Source organism: Sus scrofa, chromosome 1 (genome assembly GCF_054392235.1).
Source record: "Sus scrofa isolate SSC_HxYL_T2T_F1_AM1 chromosome 1, Sscrofa_HxYL_maternal_Yorkshire_Landrace_v2.0, whole genome shotgun sequence".
NCBI lineage: Eukaryota > Metazoa > Chordata > Mammalia > Artiodactyla > Suidae > Sus > Sus scrofa.
Window position 1 is genome coordinate 271,951,409 of NC_139383.1, and position 23,098 is coordinate 271,974,506.

The 23,098-nt window shown below is 37.6% G+C and overlaps 1 protein-coding gene across 22 annotated transcripts in view; it reads right to left on the minus strand.

Annotated features, from left to right (window-relative positions):
• Positions 1 to 23,098, minus strand: part of C5 (complement C5) — a 137,560-nt gene that overhangs the window by 70,579 nt on the left and 43,883 nt on the right. For 15 of the 22 annotated variants that reach the window (XM_085011285.1, XM_085011204.1, XM_085011302.1 and 12 more), the window contains 6 exons: positions 22,690 to 22,916; positions 17,736 to 17,928; positions 13,786 to 13,948; positions 8,197 to 8,267; positions 4,890 to 4,981; positions 1,353 to 1,435 (listed from right to left, as the gene is read on the minus strand). In XM_085011285.1, the coding sequence (XP_084867411.1) occupies positions 1,353 to 1,435; positions 4,890 to 4,981; positions 8,197 to 8,267; positions 13,786 to 13,948; positions 17,736 to 17,928; positions 22,690 to 22,691 (604 nt within the window). In that variant the 5' untranslated portion in view covers positions 22,692 to 22,916. 22 annotated transcript variants of the gene reach the window in all.

Consider the following 23,098-nt stretch of genomic DNA (forward strand, 5'->3'; position numbering starts at 1 on the left):
TATACTTGCCATGTAGTCTGTATATTCCTACCAACAGGAATATACCAGTAAACGAGACAGACACAAACCCTGCCCTTAGTGAGCTCATAGTCTAGCAGGGAAAACAAGCATAAGCAAATAATTACACACATAAACACCTAAACAACAGATATGAAAACTGATGTAAATATTATAGGGAAACCTTCCTGGGAAAGAGAATTCAGGGAAAATATCACTGAATAAATGCATTTTCAGCTGTGACTTGAAAGGTGAGTAGGAATGGGCTAGACAAGAGGAAGGGGAAACATCATAGTAGTAGGCAGATGGAACATCATATGCAAAGTCACCATTACTGGAGGAGTATAAATGAGGCTGAAGAGGAGGAAGGAATGAGGAAGTACTGGGGATTTTTCAATAGTGAAACACCATGACATTTCAAAACATTTCAAAACTGTTTTGACTAATACCAAGTGAGAATAGTTTGGAAGCAGAGATAACAATTAGGGGTTTTTTGCAGCAGTCCAGGATGGAGTCTGGTGTTGAAATTGATGGTAGCTGCAGATAATAAGAGGCAAATGGATTTTAGATATATATAGAAGCAGCACAAACACTTGGGGGAAGGGAGATCCTTTAGGATTATATGTTATTTAGAGCCTATAACCTTTAAAATCGAGTTTCATTGTAACAAATTTACTTTGCCACTATTTATTTGTTAATTGTTAAAATTTGTGTATTTATTTGCCATATTATTATGTATCTCCTGGGGAATTAAAAAAATGAGGTCAAGCAAAAGAAAGTTAAATGTGATACCAGAGCACACAAATACTCCAGTAAACAACTACAAGAAACAGAAAGATTAAACTATTTACAGGTTAATTGTTAGTCCATTATGATTGACTTCAAAATAAGAATATCTTACTGTTTTTGTGATCCAGAAAAAAAATAGCACTGGACTAGGAGCAAGGAAATCCAAATGTTCTTGTTGTCAATAATTGGTTGTAATGAATTGAGTAAATCATCTATTAATCTTACTGGGTTCCACTCACCTGAACTGATTATTTAAGTTTCTCCTAAAATCATAATTCTGCAAAGGACCTTAAATCCTCTGGGGACGAGGTTTCTTGGGGTTCTATGAGGAAGACAAGTCCAGAGAAGTTGCTCTGCTTGTCAAAATTAAGAAAGGCAGCTAAATCTAGAGCCTATGCATTAGGACAACCTGCACTCCTCCCTCCCCTTCTACCAGCACTTCTATCCATGCCAGCAAATTGCCTCATCTTCATCTAGGAGTGATTTTGCATTAACTGCAATCATGAAATGAATTATTGTAAAAACATTAACTCTTTATAGGTAAACTTTTAATTATGAGAAATTACCATATTCTTTAATTTCAAAATATGCAGTTCCAGTTGTTGAGAAGTCTTCTCTATACTTAGCTTGAATTGTCCAAACACCATATCTATGGAAACAAAATATTGAAAGTTACAGAAGTTATCAAATATTTTAATTCAGGAGTTCCCATCGTGGCTCAGCAGAAACTAATCTGACTAGCATCCATGAGGATGCAGGTTCGATCCCTGGCCTCACTCAGTGGGTTAAGGATCCGGCATTGCCATGGCTGTGGTGCAGGTCGAAGATGCAGCTCATATCTGTGGCTGTGGTGCAGGCGGGAAGCTACAGCTCCAGTTCAACCCCTAGTCTGGAAACCTCCATATGCCATGGGTGCGGCCATAAAAAGACAAAAAAAAATTTTTTTTAATCCAATCCCCCAAATCTAATCAATTCCTGTTTTAAAGAGGGAAAAGTAAAGATGTATATAACCTATGAAATGGGTTGTGGGTTTTTTTTTTTTTGTGACAGATTTTAAAGCAATAAGCAAAAATAATTGAGCATTTTCAAATAATAGAAATTGTTTGATAATTAGTTTTTCATACATTGTGATTTGTTAAGGTATGTTATCTTAGTATAATGATTTGGGGGTTTTTTTTGGTCTTTTTTTTTTTTTTTTTTTGTCTTTTTAGGGCTGCACCCACAGCATATGGAGGTTCCCGGGCTAGGAGTTGAATTGGAGCTACAGCTGCTGGCTTACGCCACAGCCACAGCAATGCAGGATCCGAGCCGTGTCTGCGACCTATGATGCCACAGCTCACAGCAACGCCAGATCCTTAACCCACTGAGCAAGGCCAGGGATCGAACCCACATCCTCATGGACACTAGTCAGTTTCGATAACTGACTGACGCTAGTCAGTTTCGATAACCACTGAGCCATGACAGGAACTCCTTAGTATAATAGCTTTGATTTGAAGAGTTTATGATACTTGAGAATTTACTAACCTTGGAGCTTAATTATATTAACATAATACTAAAATCCACACTGTAGTAAAAAAATTCCATAATGATGTCTCTAGAAACATATATATAGGTCAAGCCTATCCAGATGATAAAATTCATACTTCACATAAATGAAATTATGGTTGGGGACAAAATATGGTTTGTTTAAAGAGGAAAATAATCTGAGTTTAATTAACAATATTCATTCAGGAGTTTCTGTTGTGGCTCAGCAGTAATGAACCTGATTAGTATCAATGAGGATACGGGTCTGATTCCTGGTATCTGGCGTTGCCATGAGCTGTGGTATAGGTCACAGATGTGGCTCAGATCCCGTGTTGCTGTGACTGCAATTCCGATTCCACCCCTAGCCTGGGAAAAAAAAATCTTCATTCAAAAATATCTACTAAGAACTGGGATAAAAAGTTAAGAAGATAGAAGAGATCCTGTCTTCCCAGAGTTACTAGTCCAGAGAATTCAAATTCCTACTTTTCCAATTACTAGCAGATTGAACATGGGCAAATTATTTAGCTTCATTTGTAAAACAGGAAAAATAATATCTCTCTTGCATATTGATTATGCAATCAATGAAGTTTAATATTATTGTTATCATCATCACCATCATCATCATGAACCCAAAGAAAGTTATCAAGGGCCTGTTATGTTGAAGTACAGAGGATACTACAGTGACCAATACAGACAAGACCCCTGTCCTCAAGGGGCTTACAGTCTAGTGGAGAATAAGGCAAGTAAATTAATAAATAAATACTTAAAATATTGAGATAAGTGCCATGAAGAAAATAAACAAGTAGAGTAAAAGGGAGAGAGGGACTACATCAGATCGTGCATTCAGGGTTGGCCTCTTTGAAAGGGAATCATTTATCTTTAGCATTTGTCCTAAAGAAAGAGGAAGCCAGTCTCAGCAGAGGGAATAGCACATGCAAAGGTATTGGAGTAGGAAATTATTGGTCATGGGAAGCTACTTAGGGCTGAAATAATCAGTCATGGAGCAAATGCAGAAGATGAAGTTGGACAAATGATAATAGTTGTACAATAATCAGATCAATTCTGGGCTATAGAGCATGTAATATTTTAAAATTATCCAAATTTATTTAAATCCCCCAATTTCATCCAAATTTCTAGAAAATCTTTAGTATAGTGGATTAAGTACAAACTCCCTTCTAGAGGGCAGAGCAAAAATGACCATTAGGTGTTCCCACTGTGGCTCAGAGGGTTAAGAATTCAGCATATTCTCAGTGAGGTTGTAGGTCCTACTTGGGGTTGTTGCAAGCTTGTAGTGTAGGTCCCAAATGTAGCTCAGATCCAGTGTTGCCATGGCTGTGGCGTAGGTCTCAGCTGCAGCTCCAATTGGACCCCTAGCCCAGGAAATTTCATATGCCACAGGTGTGGCCACAAAAAGAAAAAAAAAGACCACAAAAATTTTTTCTTTCAAGTGATATTATAGCCATTTACAGGTGCAGTTATCTTCTTCATCCTACTCTAAGTTCCTCAGAGGCAGGGACTATGAATTCTTTATTTCTGTTTTAAACTTCTCATTCCCATTGTACTTTGCACATACCCGGAATACGTTCATTAAATTTTTTTATCAGATTGGGTTCTGTTTAAACATGTTCTTAATCCTTTAACACGAGGCCAAATGGAGGAAATGACTCTAATTATATCCTCCCTCTTGAAATCTGCTTTCTGGTAGTCTATGCAATAAAGGCTACAGAGGACCAGTACTTGTATAACTTTCAGAGCAAGGCATGGAACAACATCAGCCTTTTAGACTGACAGTCTATTATATTCATTGAAGGGTGGAGGGTTGATGGTTTTGATGGGTGAAAAAAAGGTCCAGGGACTATTTTTTGCCTCTTCCAAATTTTATTTTATTTCCTTTTTAGGGCCATACCCATGGCATACGGAAGTTCCCAGGCTAGGTGTTGAATTGGAGCTGCAGCTGCCAGGCTTTGCCACAGCCATGGCAATGCTGTATCCAAGTCACATCTGTGACCTATGCTGCAGCTTGTGGCAACTCCAGATCCTTAACCCACTGAGTGAGGCTAGGGATCAAACCCACATACTTACAGACAGCAGTTGGGTTTTTAACCTACTGAGGCACATTTTATTTTATTTTTAAAAATTGTTTATCGCTGCACCCACAGCATACGGAAGTTCCCAGACCAGGTACTGAATCTGAGTCGCAGTTGTGACAATGCTGGATCCTTTAACCTACTGTGCTGGGCTGGGGATCTAACCCCTGCCTCTACAGTAACCTGAGCTGCTGTAGTCAGATTCTTAACCCACTGAGCCACAGTGGGAACTCTTCAAACTTTAATTTCTATATGTAAAGATAATTGGCAGGAATTATTGGGAGTTAAGTTCTATTTTTAAATTATTATCATTATTGTTATTTTTTTGAGAAACTGAGCCTAGCTTCTCATTAAACTTCTACTTCATTTTCTTTCACTTCTACTTTCTTTGCTAACACTAGGTGGCTCCATTTGACTGGTTATCTACCTCACAACCAGAAGTTCCAGATGTGCTTTTTAGAGAAAACTTTATTAACAAATACTTTAAAATACTTAGGATTAGATGGAATCTTGAAGTCAGGAAAAGAGATAATTCCAGTATAATCATTTTCTTCTAGAACTTCAACTTCTGATCCTTGGGGATCCTTTGAATAAAAACAAACAATTTCAAAGCACATAAATCACATTTTGAAAACTAACTGATTATATACATGTCTTTGACCTACAGAAATATTTACTAATATCCATCTCTTCAAACTAAATACAGGGGAATATAGTTTAAATGTTGTGAAAGGCAAACGTGGTTCATTTAAACCACCTCCCTCCCTCTTTTTGGACTTTCTTCCATTTCCTGCCTTGCCAAAAAAAAAAACACAAAAAACCCAAACAAACCCACCCCCCGAGAAAGAAAGGAAGGAAGGAAAAGAAAGAAAGAAAGAAACAAACAAACAAAGAAACAAACAAAGAAATCACTGTCTAGGATATTCTAGTCTCAGTTATCTAGAAGAGACTCAATTCTCTATTGAATGAGTTTAAAAAAGAAATCTGACAACTGTTATTATAATGAAACAAACATGAACTTACTTGCTTTATAGATATTCAAATACAAATTTTATATCTATTTGAAGTTTTCCAAAACAAACATGCTATAAAATTCATTTATTAACTACACATTTTATAACTACAGAATATAGAGATTTTGAGCTTGACAAAACACCAAAAATGGTGAAGTAAACTTGAAAGCTTTCCCATAGACTTCCTTTTGTGCATAGGTTTGAAAATTATTGAAATGAGTTTTTTTGGGTTTTTTGTTTGTTTGTTTGTTAAACTCTCCATGGACTAAACACGGAGGTCCATTTTGTTCTTAACCCAAAAATTTACCACCATATGCTATGACTGTGAAATACATGGTGGGAATCTTAAGTTGTTTTTTTTTTTTTTTTTCCTGGTCTTTTCAGGGCTGCACCTGAATCATATGGAGGTTCCCAGGCTAGGGGTCTAATCCGAGCTGTAGCTGCCGGCCTATGCCAAAGCCACAGCAATGCCAGATCCGAGCCAAGTCTGCGACCTATACCACAGCTCACGGCAACGCTGGATTCTTAACCCACTGAGCAAGGCCAGGGATCGAACCCACAACCTCATTGTTCCTAGGCAGATTCGTTTCTCCTGCGCCACGATGGGAACTTCTTAAGGTATTTTTTGAGTTATGAAGGACTCTTTTGAACAAGAATTAGAAGCCGAGCTGTTTTTCATCCCTGTAGTCCATCATACATGGTTATTCTAAGATGATCTCTCTCAAGTACTGTTTTCAGGACATTTCCTGCAGCCTGACTCCCTCTGCTCTGGCATCAGAGTCCTCAGTTCTCTCTTCCTGGGGCAGCTTTTCCACAGGAAGGCTGACATTCACTCTGTTGTGTGGAGCCGGGATTCTACATCACTCAAGTTCAACCATGGGCAGGAGGTGGGATCTGTTCGCATTCTCTAGTACTTTACAATTATGAGAAAGGACATTTGAGCTGACACTGCCTCTCCTTACCTCTCTTCCAGACCTCCCACATCAGTCAATTTATTCACTGTCTTCATTTCTTCTTCCTGTCACCACAGGCCATAGCTCATCTCATGCTATTTCTTACATGGAAAGTTCTTCCATTATCTTTTTTAAAGCTATGATCTATATTTCACTGAAACCTAGCAAAAGGTTCTACTTAGTATTCTATTCCAGAAAAGGTTTATATCATCCCTCACTCTTACTTCCATTTATTCTTCCCTCTGAGTTCAAATGTCATTTGTCCTACTGTATAATTTGTTTGGTTTGTACTCTAGTTTGGTTTTCTTCTCTAGTATCTACTCAGTTATGCAAATCCATTCTCCTAAACCTTGGGTTCCAAAGGAAAACACGCACAGCTTTAAGACAACTCAGCCCATGCAGACCCATGGTTATATACTGGTAAATTTGCTTTAGGGTCTGATATTTATCCTCAGTTTTATAAAGCAGCTTCCTCGCTTGTGTCAATGACCCTCATCCTTTCCTCTTCTCATTCAAGCAGTCTGAGAGGCCTCTCTCTGCATTTCCTCTGCTGCCAATACCACACCTCCCCCTACATCTAGATTTCTGCAGCAGCCCAAAGTGGGTTTCCCTGGCTCCACACTCCTTCACTTCCACTGTAGCAACACTCATGGCTACATTCTTCTTCCTTCCTTTGTCCAAGTCCCCTGCAGGAATTCTGCAGTGGCTCCCTACAAACTGCACATGAAGTCTTAACTTCTGGGTCTGGTCATCCAAGTCCCTAGCCTTGATGTAACTTCCAAATCTTCCCTCCTGTTCCCAAGGATGCCTCTGTTCCTGAGTTAGATTGATTTCTTCTTGTCCTATCCCACTCACTTCTCAGTCTCTGATCTCTGTCATTTCTTTGCTAACAATCCTCCAACTTCTTAATTACATGTCCAAATTCCACTCATTGTTCCAGGCCCAGGTCAAATCTCACTTCCTCCTTGAAGCTTCCCTTGGTTTCTCTGATCTCTTTTCTGGATTCCTGGAGTTTACAGTCTATATCAATAGTTATCCACCACTCTCTTGGAAAACTCCAATGTTTCTCAAGTAATTCATTATAAAATAGTCAGATGTTAAAGTTTGTGAAAAGTTTATAATTTTTGTGAGTTATAAAGGATTCAAAGTTATTCCTAGTATAATTTCACTTGTGTGTGGGGGGGAGTATTTTGGGGGTTTTGTTTGTTTTTTGGTTTTTTTTGAATAAGAGAAAAGATTTTACAGCCTATAGTATAAAAGGACAATTATCCAATACACCTACAGTTAATAGGTGAGCAGATATTTCCATACAAAACTTTGTAGTGCTGTCACACAAACTGGGAAGACCATGGGAGTTTATTGCACATGTGCATGTTATCTGTGTGTGCGTAATGGCTGGTGGAAAGCTAATAACAGCTGCTAATAGATTTTTAGCACTGTTTTTCATGTGTTGGTATGTTAGTTACTAAGCTCCAAATTCCTTGTGAGTGCCACTGATTGTAATTCTTTATCTTGTATCATTCAAATAAAAAATTTCATATGTAATAGACACTCAATTAATTCTTAGTGATTGATTGGTATTCTTTAAGAAAAAAACATGAAGAATGTATTTAAATGATTTAGTTCAAAATCATAACTTGTTGAGATTTCATTTTCATGAACTTTTTACATATGTCTATTGCAGAGGTATAGATCTACAATGTTCTACTCACAGAAAGTGTTTAATAACCACTTTCTGAGCATGAATGAGTTACTATGATGTTAGGGCAGGGTTACGGAACAATGTATCTTATCCTAAAGATAAGTTATTATTTAAATAAATAACATACTTACTATGAAAGTTAAGACTGTTTCTCTTTTGGCTGGCTTCAATTCATCATTCAGTGAATAAACTCTAACCTTCACTGCAAGAATAATTGATATTGTTAAAAATTTTGCTAAGCACAGGGTTTTTTGATTTTTTACAATAATCAGCCTTAAAAGAGATGATCCTCATTTTAAAAATTCAATAGTCAATACACACAAATTCATATTAAGAAGAAAGAAAAAGTTAGTATATAGACATACATTACTAAAATTTTTTCCTTTTAAAAAGAATCCTCTTGGATTCCTTTAAAGAACTATTTCTTTTTTTTTTTTTAGGGCTGCACCTGCAGCATGTGGAGGTTCCCAGGCTAGGGGTCTAATCGGAGCTATAGCCACCAGCCTACGTCAGAGCCACAGCAACACCAGATCAGAGCTGTGTCGGCAACCTACACCACAGCTCACAGCAACGCCGGATCCTTAACCCACTGAGCAAGGCCAGGGAGTTCCCATCATGGCTCAGTGGCTAACGAATCTGACTAGGAACCATGAGGTTGCTGGTTCGATCCCTGGCCTCGCTCAGTGGGTTAAGGATCTGGTGTTGCTGTGAGATGTGGTGTAGGTCACCGATGCAGCTCTGATCTGGTGTTGCTGTGGCTCTGGCATAGGCCTGCCACTACAGCTCCTATTAGACTCCCCCTAGCCTGGGAACCTCCATACGCTGCAGGTGCAGCCCTAGAAAAGACCAAAAAAAAAAAAAAAAAAAAAAAAACCCACAAAACTATTTCCAGTGAATTTATAGTTCACTTTATTAAAATATATTTAATACACCTTTTTGGGAACAAATACAGTAGTACAAAATTAGTTATATCTATAATTAAGTCAATGTTTATCAACGATTTCATAGTAGCAAAATAGTGATGTCTACCACACAGTTATATGGGAATACAATGAATTCTGTCATATTAGAGTTGAAGATTTCAATGGCAAATTAGGTAGTTTGATTTAGACATTATACATTCTCATAAAAAGGCCCCACATTATCTCTTGTTATTAAAGCCAGCTTTGAATTGCATGGTTTTGCTGCATTTATTGAGCCAGATCCTACAATTGTTCTCTCATTGTTAAAAGAATAATGGCAGGGACCCAATAATGATTAGTTCTCTTCCATTTCTTTCCATCAGTTAATAGATCCCTGCCTTTAAAACAAGTACATCACTTTTAACTCAGAGCTGCTTGAGACATGCTAATCTAGTTCCTTCCAATGACCTATGCTAGTTTCTCTAGAATTTTACCAATGCTCAAATAATTTCTTGGCCAAAATTCTTACCACAAAATAAAACTGAACTGGTGCCATAAACTTTTTAAAGGGTCAGTATTATGTAAAACTCTACATAAGAAGCCACACATTCAGTACTCTAAAATTGGTTTCACTAAGACCATAACATCAAAGCAAAATGCTCAGTAAATCCCCCCACTCTGCTGTTCCCTTTCCCTCACCCCTCGAGTCCTTCCTTCTGCCTTATGAACACAACTGATCCGGGCCTGAGCATCACTGGGATGCTGTCATAGACAGTATGCCACAAAAGTTAAGAGCTTAGGCTGTAGAGTTCAAAACACATATTTCACTTCTGCCTCTGCCACTTCCTAAAGTGACCCTGAGCAGGATACTTAATCCCGCTAGACCTTAGTTCCCACATCTGTAAAATAAGATTGCTAGTATTGGCTCCTGAAACTAAATAAGACAAAGCTTTTGTATAGCTTGGTACATAATAACTAATCAATACATATTTTTTATTTTTATTTCATTTTTATTATTTCCATGGCTACTACCTGTCCACTTTCTAACTTATCTTGTGTTAAGTGAGAAAATTAATCTTGTCTTTGCAGCAATGCTATTATCAAGGCAAGATCAATAAATTTTTTGTACTAAAGATATAGCTTGTTAATTTAAAAATGTATTGAATGCCTTTTATGTGCAGATACCATACTAGGCACAGAGATGACATGGTGGTGACAAATCAGACGTGGAGGTCCTCTAAAGGAGGGGAGGAGAGAGGTAAACATATGACTGCACAAGTAAACATAAAATTCCAGGGGTGGGAAGACCTACAAAGGACACCGCCTGGCTTTCTGAGGGTATAGAAGAGACATTTGAAGCAGAGAAGGCTGCTCTTTATGGAATGACACGTAAAAGTTAACAAGGCAGAGAAGAGACAGGAATATATCAGGAAGAGGGACACAGGACTTTCTATGGATGGGGAAATGGTATGAAAAAGCAAATCCCATTGGGGAGTATGGGTTGGAGGTTGGAGAGGAAGGTGGGATACAGGCTGCGTGAAATTGAAGGATTTTAGTCAATACTGTGAAGTCGTTTATCCTATAAAGCCTTGAAGATTTAAGCCTCTATCCTAAAGATGCTTGTACGAAAAATCCCTCAAGGATCTTCAGATTGAGTGTGTGGTTTGGGACATTAGAGCTGTAAATAGTAAGGTGTTTTCAGTTTTGAAAGGAATTACTTTTTCTTCTGTATAAATAAGGTTTTGTGCTACTCCACTGATTAAATGATAGTGGAAAATATTTTCCTAGTGCTTACTCTGTGGTAGGCAGTGTTTGAAGCGCCTTACAGATGTGAATTCACTTAACTCTCACAACAATTCTATGAGGTAAGTTCAATGATTATCTATCTCCATTTTACAGATGAGGAAAATGGAGCTTAGAAAGATTAACTCACACAGGGTCACAGAGCTAATAATAGACAAAAACTGGGATTTGAACCAGACAATTTGGCTCTAGAGTGTGCTTTTAACCACTAATCTTCACTACGTCTTATTAATGAGTCAATCTTTTTTTTTTTTTTTTCTTTTAGGGATGCACCCTCAGCATATGGAAATTCCTAGGCCAGGGGTCTAACTGGAGCTACAGCTGCTGGCCTACACCACAATAATGCAGGATCCGAGCCACATCTGCGACCTACACCAGAGCTCATGGGAACGCTAGATCCTTAACCCAGTGAGCAAGGCCAGGGATTGAACATGTATTCTGATGGCTCCTAGTAGGGTTTGTTACAGCTGAGCCACGACGGAACTCCTAATGAGTCAATTTTTTTTTTTTTTTTTTGTCTTTTTTAGGGCCGCACCCAAGGCATGTGGAGGTTCCCAGGCTAGGGGTCCAATCAGGGCTGTAGCCACTGGCCTATACCATAGCCACAGCAATGTCAGATTCAAGCCATGTCTGCGACCTACACCACAGATTATGGTAACGCTGGATCCTTAACCCACTGAACAGGGCCAGGGATTGAACCTGTATCCTCATGGATGCTAGTCAGATTTGTTTCCGCTGAGCCGAGGGGAACTCCATCATGAGTCAATCTTAAAGAGGAAAGTTCTTTAGTTTTCCTCTATGATTAGAATAGATAAGGATAGCACATTTTCTTATAGTAAAGTTCTGATGAAGAAATAGCAAATAAGAAGTTCCCTTTGTGGCTCAGCAGTTAATGAACCCAACTAGCATTCACGAGGATATGGGTTCAATCCCTGGCCTCAATCAGTGGGTTAAGGATCTGGTGTTGCCCTGAGCTGTGGTGTAGGTTGCAGACATGGCTCGGATCCTGAGTTGCTGTGGCTATGGTGCAGGCCATTGGCCACAGCTCCAACTGGACCCCAAGCCTGAGAACCTCTGAATGTTGCAGGTGTGGCCCGAAAAAGACCAAAAAAAAAAAAAAAAAAAGAAAAAAAGAAAAAAGAAAAAAAGAAATAACAAATGAGGCTATTCTTAAAGCCTTGATAGTTAAGAAAGGTCCCAAGCTCTGGGTATCAGGCTACTAATTGGACAAAGATGAGGACCCCAAATAAATAGTAGGTAGGGTCAACAGGACCCAATTAGTGAGGCATCCTGTAATATAAGAAGACAAGAGTGAGGATATATTTGTTTCTGTGTATGATATTTAAGACAGCCTAAGCTTTATGGTCAGAGACTATCCCCATGTACACCAAGTCATCTTGGAGTTGAGAGATAGTACTATTCTGACAATGCTATTCTGTCCAAGCTGAGAGCAATACCCCAGTGGGTTAAAGATCCAGCGTTGCTGTGGCTGTGATGTAGGCCGGCAGCTGCAGCTCTGATTCAACCCCTAGCCTGGGAATTTCTCTAGGCCTTTCCTTTCTGAGACAATCATAACAGGAGCTCCTGCTGAAAAGGTAATGGTGCACGCCTGGTCCACCCCACTACTGCCATCATCATCAACAAATATTTAGCAAGTATGTACCATGTGAAAAGTATTCAACAAAGCTTGCTGGTCCTGCCTTCCTTCTTTCCTTCGCCAATAATGTCATTATTGAAACTGTATAACCTTTCTCTTCCACGCATAGTTCTCTCATAATGCCATCTCTGATGTGCTCAAACGTTATTGATGGTGACAGGGAGAGATGGAGGAATCGAAGATTTTGCAGACATGTGAACACCTGTGGCAGCATTCACACTTTTCTGTGTTTTACTTTTGTTTCATTGGGAATAAATCCAGTCATTCTTCAATCACAGAGTTTTGACTGGCTGTCCTGCCCTTACCTCTTCTAACGAATAAACCACCAGATAAACCACCAACATGAAACAATGTTCTAATAGGAATTTTCTTGAGGTATATCTCCTTAGAAAATTAACATCCATGTATTTCTGTGATTTAGTTTTTTTTTTTCTGAAACATCTGATTTGACTTGTTTTCTGAATTTGAGGATTATCTCCAAAGTAATAGAATTTTTTTATGAACATTGCTCTATATTTTCCCATTACCAAAATTATATTTTCAATTACATCTTATATTTGTTTAACAATAAAACCTAACACTATATTTCACAATTCTCTTTTTGTAAGTATTATTGGAGTATAATTGGCTTACAATGTTCTGTTAGTTTCAGGTGTGCAGCAAAGTGAATCAGTTATACATATGCATATATCCACTCTTTTTTTCCCATATAGGTTATTACAGAACATCAAGTAGATTTCCCTGTGCTGTAGGTCCTTGTTAATTATCTATCACAATTCTTTTTTTTTTTTTTTGTCTTTTTAGGGTCACACCCATGGCATATGGAGGTTCCTAGGCTAGGGGGCTCATCAGAGTTGTAGCTGCCAGCCTATGCCACAGACACAGCAACGCCAGATCCGAGCCTCGTCTGTGACCTACACCACAACTCAGGGCAATGCTGGATCCTTAAGCTGCTGAGTGAGGCTAAGGATCAAACCCATAACCTCAAGGTTCTTAGATTCATTTCCTATGCACCACAATGGGAACTCCCTATCACAATTCTTAAACAGCTTTTTTTCTACATGGAAATAACTGATGCGGCACATAATGTAATTGTTAATTTTTTGCCATTTCAATTTGAATTTAAATTTTATATTTGAAATCAAATTTAAATTTAAATTACATTTGTTTATGTAGCAATTTATGCATACATTTAACATTAAAACGATATGTATAAGAGTAAAAATCATTGAGGTTTGAGACTCTTTTGAACATGTTGGAAACGTGTCTCCACTTAAATTCAAGTATTAAAAAGCTCTACAATATAGTGTCAGTCCCCAGCCCACGCCATCCCAGAGAAAGAAGCATCTATACTCTACCTGACTGATGTGGAGTGTAAACAGGTTTGTCTGTATGAATGAAGAGAAATCCATTATCATAGGTTACTGGAATTTTTTTTGATCTTGAAAAATGCTTTGATACAATATCCAAATACACATGTGAAACTGAGTTTGGTTTTCCAAGCAATTGTTTAGGTTGTATCTGTAAAAGACAATGTTGATGGAAAAGAGTATAATAATTTTAAGATTAAAAATAAGTTATTGAAAAAGTAGCACAGAAGCCAAAATAGTAAAGGAGTTTTGCCCAAAGCCTTTCTTTCAATGTCAAATATCATAGTCAACATTTAGCTTTGAGCAGTTAAAAATATTTTTGTTTCCGTGCTTCCCAAATTTTATGTGCGCTTAGTAAAACTACTACTACAGAAGCTCTCTCAAACTTTCACTTCATCAGCTTGCTGGATTAGCCCATGCTCTTCATTCCCTCAGTTCAACATTCTGACTGATGTTCAAAACACTTTGTACTATATTTACATCTTTCTGTTCTGATGGGTTGAACTGCATGTTTTCCAATTTGTCTGTGTAATTGTAATGACCCACTTTACATTGCATGATATACACATCGGATACATAAAAAGTAATAGAAGAAAGAAAAGTGTTTTATGGAAATTTAGGCATTGGAAAGATGAGAGAAAGTTAATCACTAAAACCAACCATGTGGAGCTAGGTATGTGAGAATACTGTAAAAATTTGGAAAAGAGCAAAAATCTATAAAAATTCTGCGCTGAGATTACTTTGCAAGCATCTAAGTTCTTTCTCCATTTTAAGGAAACAGAAACTATAGAACAAATGATTCGTTAAAGGTGTGACATTACAATAAAGTTTGCCGCTCCAACCAGCGGACCCAAGAAAAGACCTTGGCACATTGTCAAATGATTAGCAAATAAAGATATACTGTAAGGTTAAGATAAAGTTAAATGCTTCAGATATGCATTGACTTTTATGATTTCCCCACCCTACTTTACTTTTCCAATTAGCCATTTGGGTCATCACTCTTCAACAGTACTTTCTATGATGAGGGAAATGCTCTATCTATATCTATGCTGTTCAGTATGCGGTACCACCAGCCACCTGTGGCTGTAAGAGCACTCGAAATGTGGCTAGTATGAATGATGAACTGAATTTTTAATTTTAGTTGCATTTGATTGATTTAAATTTAAAGGTAACAGCCACACATATGTGGCTAGTGGCATCAGATAAGAGTGGCTACTGAAAACAAAACTTTTGGGAAATGAATTTTATTTCTTAATAAATCTAATAAGTGGAAGTATTTGTTAAGAGGTTAGAGAATTTACCATCAAGAAAATGAATGAAAGAATTCGTAGGAGTTCCCTTCATGGTGCAGTGGTTAACGAATCCGACTAGGAACCATGAGGTTGTGGGTTCGGTCCCTGGCCTTGCTCTGTGGGTTAAAGATCCGGCGTTGCCGGGAGCTGTAGTGTAGGTTGCAGACGCAGCTCGGATCCCGCGTTGCTGTGGCTCTGGTGTAGGCCAGAGGCTACAGCTCCGATTTGACCCCTAGCTTGTGAACCTCCATATGTCGTGGAAGCGGCCCTAGAAAAAAGCAAAAAGACAAAAAAAAAAAAAAAAAAAAAAAGAACTCCTAAAGTTGGTTAAAATTGATTTAGATCAATGTTTCTAAAACTTAAGTAATATACAGACCCCTTTTAAAGGATTAGAGGTTCTGGAGGCCTCTCAGTGGAGGCATTTTTATCTACAATAAAAAATTATTTTTAGTCCCGTGTTACTTAAATATGTACATACCTAAAAGTAAGCATAATATCTTCATGCTTATGACTTTTATATTACTATAAAATCAAAATAAATTTGTAAAATACATTCCAAATCTTAAATATCAATATAATTCTAATTTTAAGCTCTTTATGAAAATTTCAAATTTCAATTTCTTGATAAAGAAATCACTTTAGGAGTTCCCTTTGCGGCTCAGTGATAATGAATCCGACTAGTATCCATGAGGACATGGGTTCGATCCCTGGCCTTTCTCAGTGGGTTAAGGATCCTGCGCTGATGTGGCTGTGGTGTAGGCCAGCAGAATATAGCTCTGATTCGACCCCTAGCTTGGGAACTTCCATTTGCCATAGGTGCAGCCCTAAAAAGACAGACACACAAAAAATCACTTTAAAGAAACACTGGTCTATGGAGTTTCCATCGTGGCGAAGTAGAAAGAAATCTGACTAGGAACCATAATGCTTCAGGTTCGATCACTGCCTCGCTCAGTGGGTTAAGGATCCGGTGTTGCCAGTGAGCTGTGGTATAGGTAGCAGACATGGCTCAGATCCTGTGTTGCTGTGGCTGTGGCGTAGGCTGCCAGCTATAGCTTCGATTTGACCCCTAGCCTGAGAAACTCCATATGCTGTCGATGCGCCCGTAAAAAGCATAAATAAATAAATAAATAAATAAATAAATAAATAAATAAATAAAAATAATTAAAGAAACATGGTCTAAATGAACCTCAGGGGCCTTTCCAGGTATAGTAACCTTTGATTTTTTTTTTTTTTTTTTGGTTCTTTATTTTTTGGCCACCCTATGGCATATGGAGTTCTCTTATCAGATCCGAGCAGCAGTCACAATCTAAGCTGCAGCTGTGGCAACACCACTATGCCAGGCTAGTGATTGAACCTGTAAACCAGTGCTCCCAAGATGCTGCTGAACCCGTTGTGCCACAGAGGGAACTCCTGGTTCTTTATTTTTGGATTTATACCAGAATTAAAAAAAATATTTTTCACTTGGGCAAATAAACACTAAGTATGAAAGGTATTTATTGTTTGTTTGTTTGCTTATATTTCTTTTTATGGCTGCTCCTGCAGCCTATGGAAGTTCCTGAACCAGGGGTTGAATCAGAGCTGCAACTGCAGACCTATATCACAGCTACAGCAACACCAGATCTCAGCCCCATTTTTGACCTATGCTATAGCTTGCAGCAATGCCAGATCTTTAACCAGTTGAGTGAAGCCAGGGATCTGACTCGCCTCCTCACGGATACCATGTTGGGTTCTTAACCTGCTGAGCCACAGTGGGAACTCCTGAAAGTTTTTTTTTTTTTTTTGTCTTTTTTGGGCCACCCCCATGGCATACAGAGGTTCTCAGACTAGGGGTCCAGTCAGAGCTATAGCCAACAGCCTATGCCACAGCCACAGCAATATCAGATCCCAGCTGCATCTGTGACGCATACCACAGCTCAATGCAATGCTAGATCCTTAACCCACACTGAGTGAGGCCAGGGATTGAACCCACGTCCCCATGGACACTAGTCAGGTTCATCTACCACTGAGCCACAATGGGAACTCTGAAAGTTTTTTTTTAAATCATAATTGTTAATAAGAAATGAGTTACAAGTACTTCTCTAACCAAGCCATACTACAATATTTTAATAGAAGGAAAAATTATTTAATACATGTTGGTTTTTTCCTATTAACTATGGCTGTAAATGAGAGCCATCCACTTTAGTAATTAATAGTTGTATTAGTTTTAGAAGCTATAATTGGAGGATATTGGAATTTAAACAAATTCCAATGTCCAATAGCAACTATGGGTTTTTATAGGGAATGCATTACAAATGAATACACATATTGATATTTCTGCATGTGCATATTGCATATTTTGTTTGCAATAGTAATTTTCATAGTAAACAAGTACTTTCAATTCATTTCCAAATATGTTCACATTAGTATAATTTTATTTTCCAATAGGAACTTGAAAATGTGAATGCATTACTCAAAAAGCAGACACAACTCTCCTATTTAGAATTTTCTTTTTTCACCTATATGATCATCAGTGATTGATACCATCCAATAATAACACAGTGGTAGAGTGGTAAAAATGATCAGATCTCTATGTTATCAATATTCTAACATACACATTTTATTGGGAATATTCTGTATGTATAAAGAAACAGAAAGATAAATACGTACTGTTAAAAATGCAGAGTTTTGGAATTTATTTTCGGTGGATAAAATAACATACATTGAAGAGTAAGTAATTTTTTTGTCAGGATAACTTTTAACAGAGACTGTTACAGCAAATGCTTCAGTGTATCCATAAACTTGAACTACAATATTTTCAGCTGCTCCAACATGTAATATTTTTGGTGCTGAAATGACATACCTGTTGAAACAGGAAAAGGACCGTTATCTTTATGTAACATATTTTGTTATACTTCTGATTTTTTCATCTCACTTGAGAGATTCAATTTAAAATAGGCATGTTTTTCTGGAGTTCCTGTCGTTGGCGCAGCAGAAACAAATCTGACTAGGAACCATGAGTTTGTGGGTTTGATCCCTGGCCTCGCTCAGTGGGTTAAGGATCCGGTGTTGCTGTGAGCTGTGGTGTAGGTCACAGACACAGCTTGGATCTGGTGTTGCTGTGGCTGTGGTGTAGGCCAGCAGCTACAGCTCCAATTTGACCCATAGCCTGGGAACATACATGTGCTGTGGGTGTGGCCCTAAGACAAAAGACAAAAATAAAATAAAATAAAATAGACATGATTGCTCAAATTGAAAGGATTTTTAAAAATTATTTTTTAACTTTTTTTACTTGCTGAGGGCCGCACCCTCGGCATATGGAGATTCCCAGGCTAGGGGTTGAATTGGAACTGTAGCCACTGGCCTATGCCACAAAAGCCACAGCAATGCCAGATCCGAGCCATGTCTGCGACCAATACCACAGCTCACCGCAACACTTCCTCTTTAACCCACTGATCAAGTCCAGGGATCAAACCTGCGTCTTCACTAATCCTGGCCAGGCTTGTTTCCGCTGAGACACAACAGGAACTCCCTGAAATGATATTTTAAATCAACATTTGTGATCCATGATAATTTCAGCATAGTTTCCCAGATGAAATAGCTTGGAATTAAGACTTGAGGAAAAGAACTAGACAGGTAGAAAGGTAGTAATAGAAAGGTAGTAATAGAAACTTCTTTGAGCTACTGCAGCAAAAGAAGATTTCTAATGGTATATAGGATCGATATTTTGACCCAATGAAGAAAAAAAGCAACCAGTGGTTGAATTCCAGCTCTGCTGTCTGCTGGTTAAGTGGCCATGGTAAAATCATTAACCCTCTCTGAGACTAAAGCACTCAGTAAATGTTAAGATTCATTACTTTCACTGAATTAGTTGAAAGGAAGTAATCTTAGAAGTATCGTGTTATTCTAGTGAGTTATTAAAGAAAAGGATAGAATAACAGTGAACCAGGGAATGCATTTAGAAGTGAAAGTAGGAGTTCCCGTGGTGGCGCAGTGGTCAACGAATCCAACTAGGAACCATGAGGTGGTGGTTCGATCCCTGGCCTTGCTCAGTGGGTTAAGGATCCGGCGTTGCCGTGAGCTGTGGTGTAGGTCACAGACGCAGCTCGGATCCCAAGTTGCTGTGGCTCTGGTGTAGGCTGGCGGCTACAACTCCAATTTGGCCCCTAGCCTGGGAACCTCCATATGCCGCAGGAGCAGCTCTAGAAAAGGCAAAAAGACAAAAAAAAAAAAAAAAAAAAAAAAAAAGACACACACAAAAAAGTGAAAGTATTCATGGAGGTCCTTAAAGAAAAAAAATGATAATCATACAACCATAATGAGCTGTATTGGGGCTTTATATACAACACTTTAAATCTTTACAGTGACATAGACACTATTATTATTGCTATTTTACAAGTGGTAAGAGGTTAATTGGACCAAGGTCGCATGGCTTAAAAGTGAATGAAGCAGGACTTTATATTCAGGCCTCATAGTGCTATGTGCATAATTGAGGTCAAGATAACGAACTGTGTTTTCAACTATGGGCTGTTCCCTCAGTTTTTTTTTTTTTTCATGTGATTTGCTTATTTATTTATCTTACAGCCACACCTGTGGCATATAGAAGCTCCTGAGCCAGGGGTCGAACTGGAGCTATAGCTGCAGGCCTATGCCACAGCCACAGCAACACTGGTTCTGAGCCACATCCATGACCTATACCCCAGCTGTGGCAATGCTGCATCCTTAACCCACTGAGCAAGGCCAGGGATCAAATCCATATTCTCACAGACACTACATTGGGTTCTTAACTCACTGGGCCACAAAGGGAACTTCTATTTTTCACGTGATTTATAAAGAAAAGAAATAAATCTATTATGTTTTTGAAATAGAAATCTTTAAATGTGTGAATTTTCATTGTTTTATTAAAAGAAAACTTACATATATGAACTAGGTTATTAATTATATATCACAAAAGTATCTAGTTGGAACAGTGAGAGCTACATATGTTATGAATAGAAAAAGAAGTGTGTTTCAATCCAAAAGGGGATTGAGTAATTTAAGTGGCCAAAGAGGCCTGGAGGGCACTGGCCACCCCACTTGGCAGAATTATTGCAGGCTCCTGTTAACATTCTGACATTTAAAAAAACTTTTAAAATCAGCAAGTAACAATGAAATTAATTTGGAAGTAATTTAATATTTTAAAGCAACTGGAAATTCTCCTACATGAAAACTAATTTGGAACCATTTACAGGAAAATTGCAAAAGTGGGAGAAAGAATCTCCAGTCTTCTAACCAGCATCTCAATTCCCCATGTGCTTACCCAGGAAGAGCAGAAAATGAGAAAAGTTCAGCTTTGATGATAATAAAGAACTTTTACTGAAAACTTACTCAGTGCCAGGTGCTATTTTAAGCACTTCATACATATATAAACCCACTCAACAACTCTATGAGGAAAGTCTTATTATTACCCCAATTTTATAGATGAGGAAACTGATAATTAACTTGCCCTAGGTAACACAGCTATTAAGTCATAGAACTAGGAATTGAACCTGACCAGCCTGTTTCCTCAAGTAACACTTTTGCTAGGCTACACTGAATTTACCAAAAGTTTTGCAATTGGAGAAATCTAGAAAAGAAAAAGGCTATTTTAATTTCAATATTACTAGAAGTTTTCCATTTTTCAGTTTAGTATTGTTTTAATTTTGACTGTCTATATAGTACATAAAATAGTCAATGTTTACAAGTTCCTAAAAGCAACTCTGGAACCACCTGTTCATACAGATTTGAGTCTTTACTGATTTATCAGTAGCACAATCTACTGTATAAGGAATTTCATACTTTTCATGTTTTCTTTCAATAGTTGCAGAGGTTATGTCCACTGAACTCAAAGAGAGGCATGAATGCTTCTCTGGCCTCTTTCTCCAGATATTTGCATGAGAATCTTCCCTGTCCATACTTTTAAATAGTGCCCCATCATTTCTTTATCTTCTTATTCTAATTTATTTTTTTCTTCATGGTGCCAATAACTACCTGGGCTTATTTACTTATTTATTTTGTTCATTAATTCATTGGTTTATTCATCATTTTCTTCTCTCACTTGAATGCAAGCTCTCTATCATCTACTACATCCTCAATACCTATCACATGGTAGATGCTCAATAAGTTTTTGTTGAATCAATTAAATGTATTGGTTCCATGTTATAAACAGTACACTACTCACTTTCATAGAGAAAGAGAGAAAATGCTTATTAAGGGCCAGTACAGTGTAGTAGAAAAAATTCACTATCGTAGGACCCAGGTTCTCGTCCTAGTTCTATCACTAATTTGAAGTCATTTAACCCAATCTCTCTGAACTTTAGTCGGCTGTCTTTCAAAGGTACAACAACTTAAGTTCACTGGAACTTTATTTCCTCTGTATCTATATTTAATATTTATATCTATATCAATAATATATTAAAAATAAATGTTTGTAGCTTTATTAAAAAACAAGAAGTAATAAACAAAAACTATCTATGTAATGAGGTGATTGTGGTTTTGTGAGAAAATCAGAGTAAGAGTGGGAGTGTGCTATAAATTTATGACATACTAAGAATACATTCATAATGTATTTTACATATCTACATATGCACATTTATGATGAAATGGAAAAATAATGAATTAGTAAAGAGGAGTCTTTAACACAAGTCCTACTTCTGTTTCTCTTAGTGGTAAAACCTTTGGCAAGTTACTTCTCTCTACATTTATCCTCACATGTGAAATGAGTAGGTTTGATTAGATACTCTTCAGTTATATTTCAATTCTAAAATGTTATTTCTAGGTATGAGATCAATATCTTTAAGACATAGTTTAAAACACAAATTATTTCAATAATAACACTAACGTATGTGAAGCTCATAAATTTAGAAGTGATTACAACAATAGATTTTTAAAGCACAGTAACAGAATTGACCCACAAGTAACTTTTCCTTACTATGTTCAATACACAGAAAACACAAAGAAAATTTTGCACCAAATAGAAATCAGCAATAAACGCCAAGAAAGTTTATTATCTTGAATTTAGTTTGTGCTTTTTGGAAGAGAAATTTAAAGAATAACTTATGCAAATTTTTAATAAATAACAATCCCCTAAAACTGTCATGTTGTTAGCCATTCATCAAATCAAAATGCTTCCACAACTTTCTTATTCAGAGATGAGACTATTCAGTGTTCCCAGAAGTAGAAAATTATTTACAAATTAACACAATCTGTTGAATTTCCTTTTTCACTCATCACATTGCTAAGGTGCATTGATGAAGATGGGTTCTTTTACTTACGTTTGTTCCTGGCCCCAGGTTTTCCCCAGGAAGATTAAAAAACAAAGTATGCCCCACAGGCCCATGCTGGAGGTAGTGATAAACCATGAATATAACCCTCCTGCAGTTACTTTCCTTTTATATAAACTGAGCTTGAGGAATTTCGGTAAGTTGGTTTACTAGTTAATGATTAATGTCAAAAAGAGGGACTTCTAAGTAGGAAAAGTAAAATTGGAACCGAAATACTCTTCGATGCCCAGGTATAAAAGTAGAAGATATTTTATAGGGAGATATTTTTTAGGGATTTACACTAGGGAATTTATTTTGATTAATACAAATAAAAGGATTCTTACATGGGAGTTTGGCAAAGCAGTGAATGGCTCAAAGTTAGAAATCATTAAGTTGCATTGTCTTTGGCCTTTTGTTTCTTGACCAGGTAATGGCTCTGATGTTTTACAATCTGTGAGCAAGCCTCTGGTACATCCACTCTGATACTGATGAAGATACACCCGGATTCAATTTCAAACTGAGGTGATTTTAGAATGGGCTTGGTTTAGACAGGGCTCATGAGATGGTTTTTCTGCAGAAGACCCAAAAGGGTAGTGTCACTGGCAATGGAAATGGCTGAAGAATAAGGTGGACCTGAAAAGGAAGTCAATGGAATAATTTCTTGGTCCATCCCAGTCTGGTGAAGAGACTGAACATTAGGTAGAGAAAAGATTGTGACTGGCAATGAAAACGTTATGCTGAGGAAACATCAAT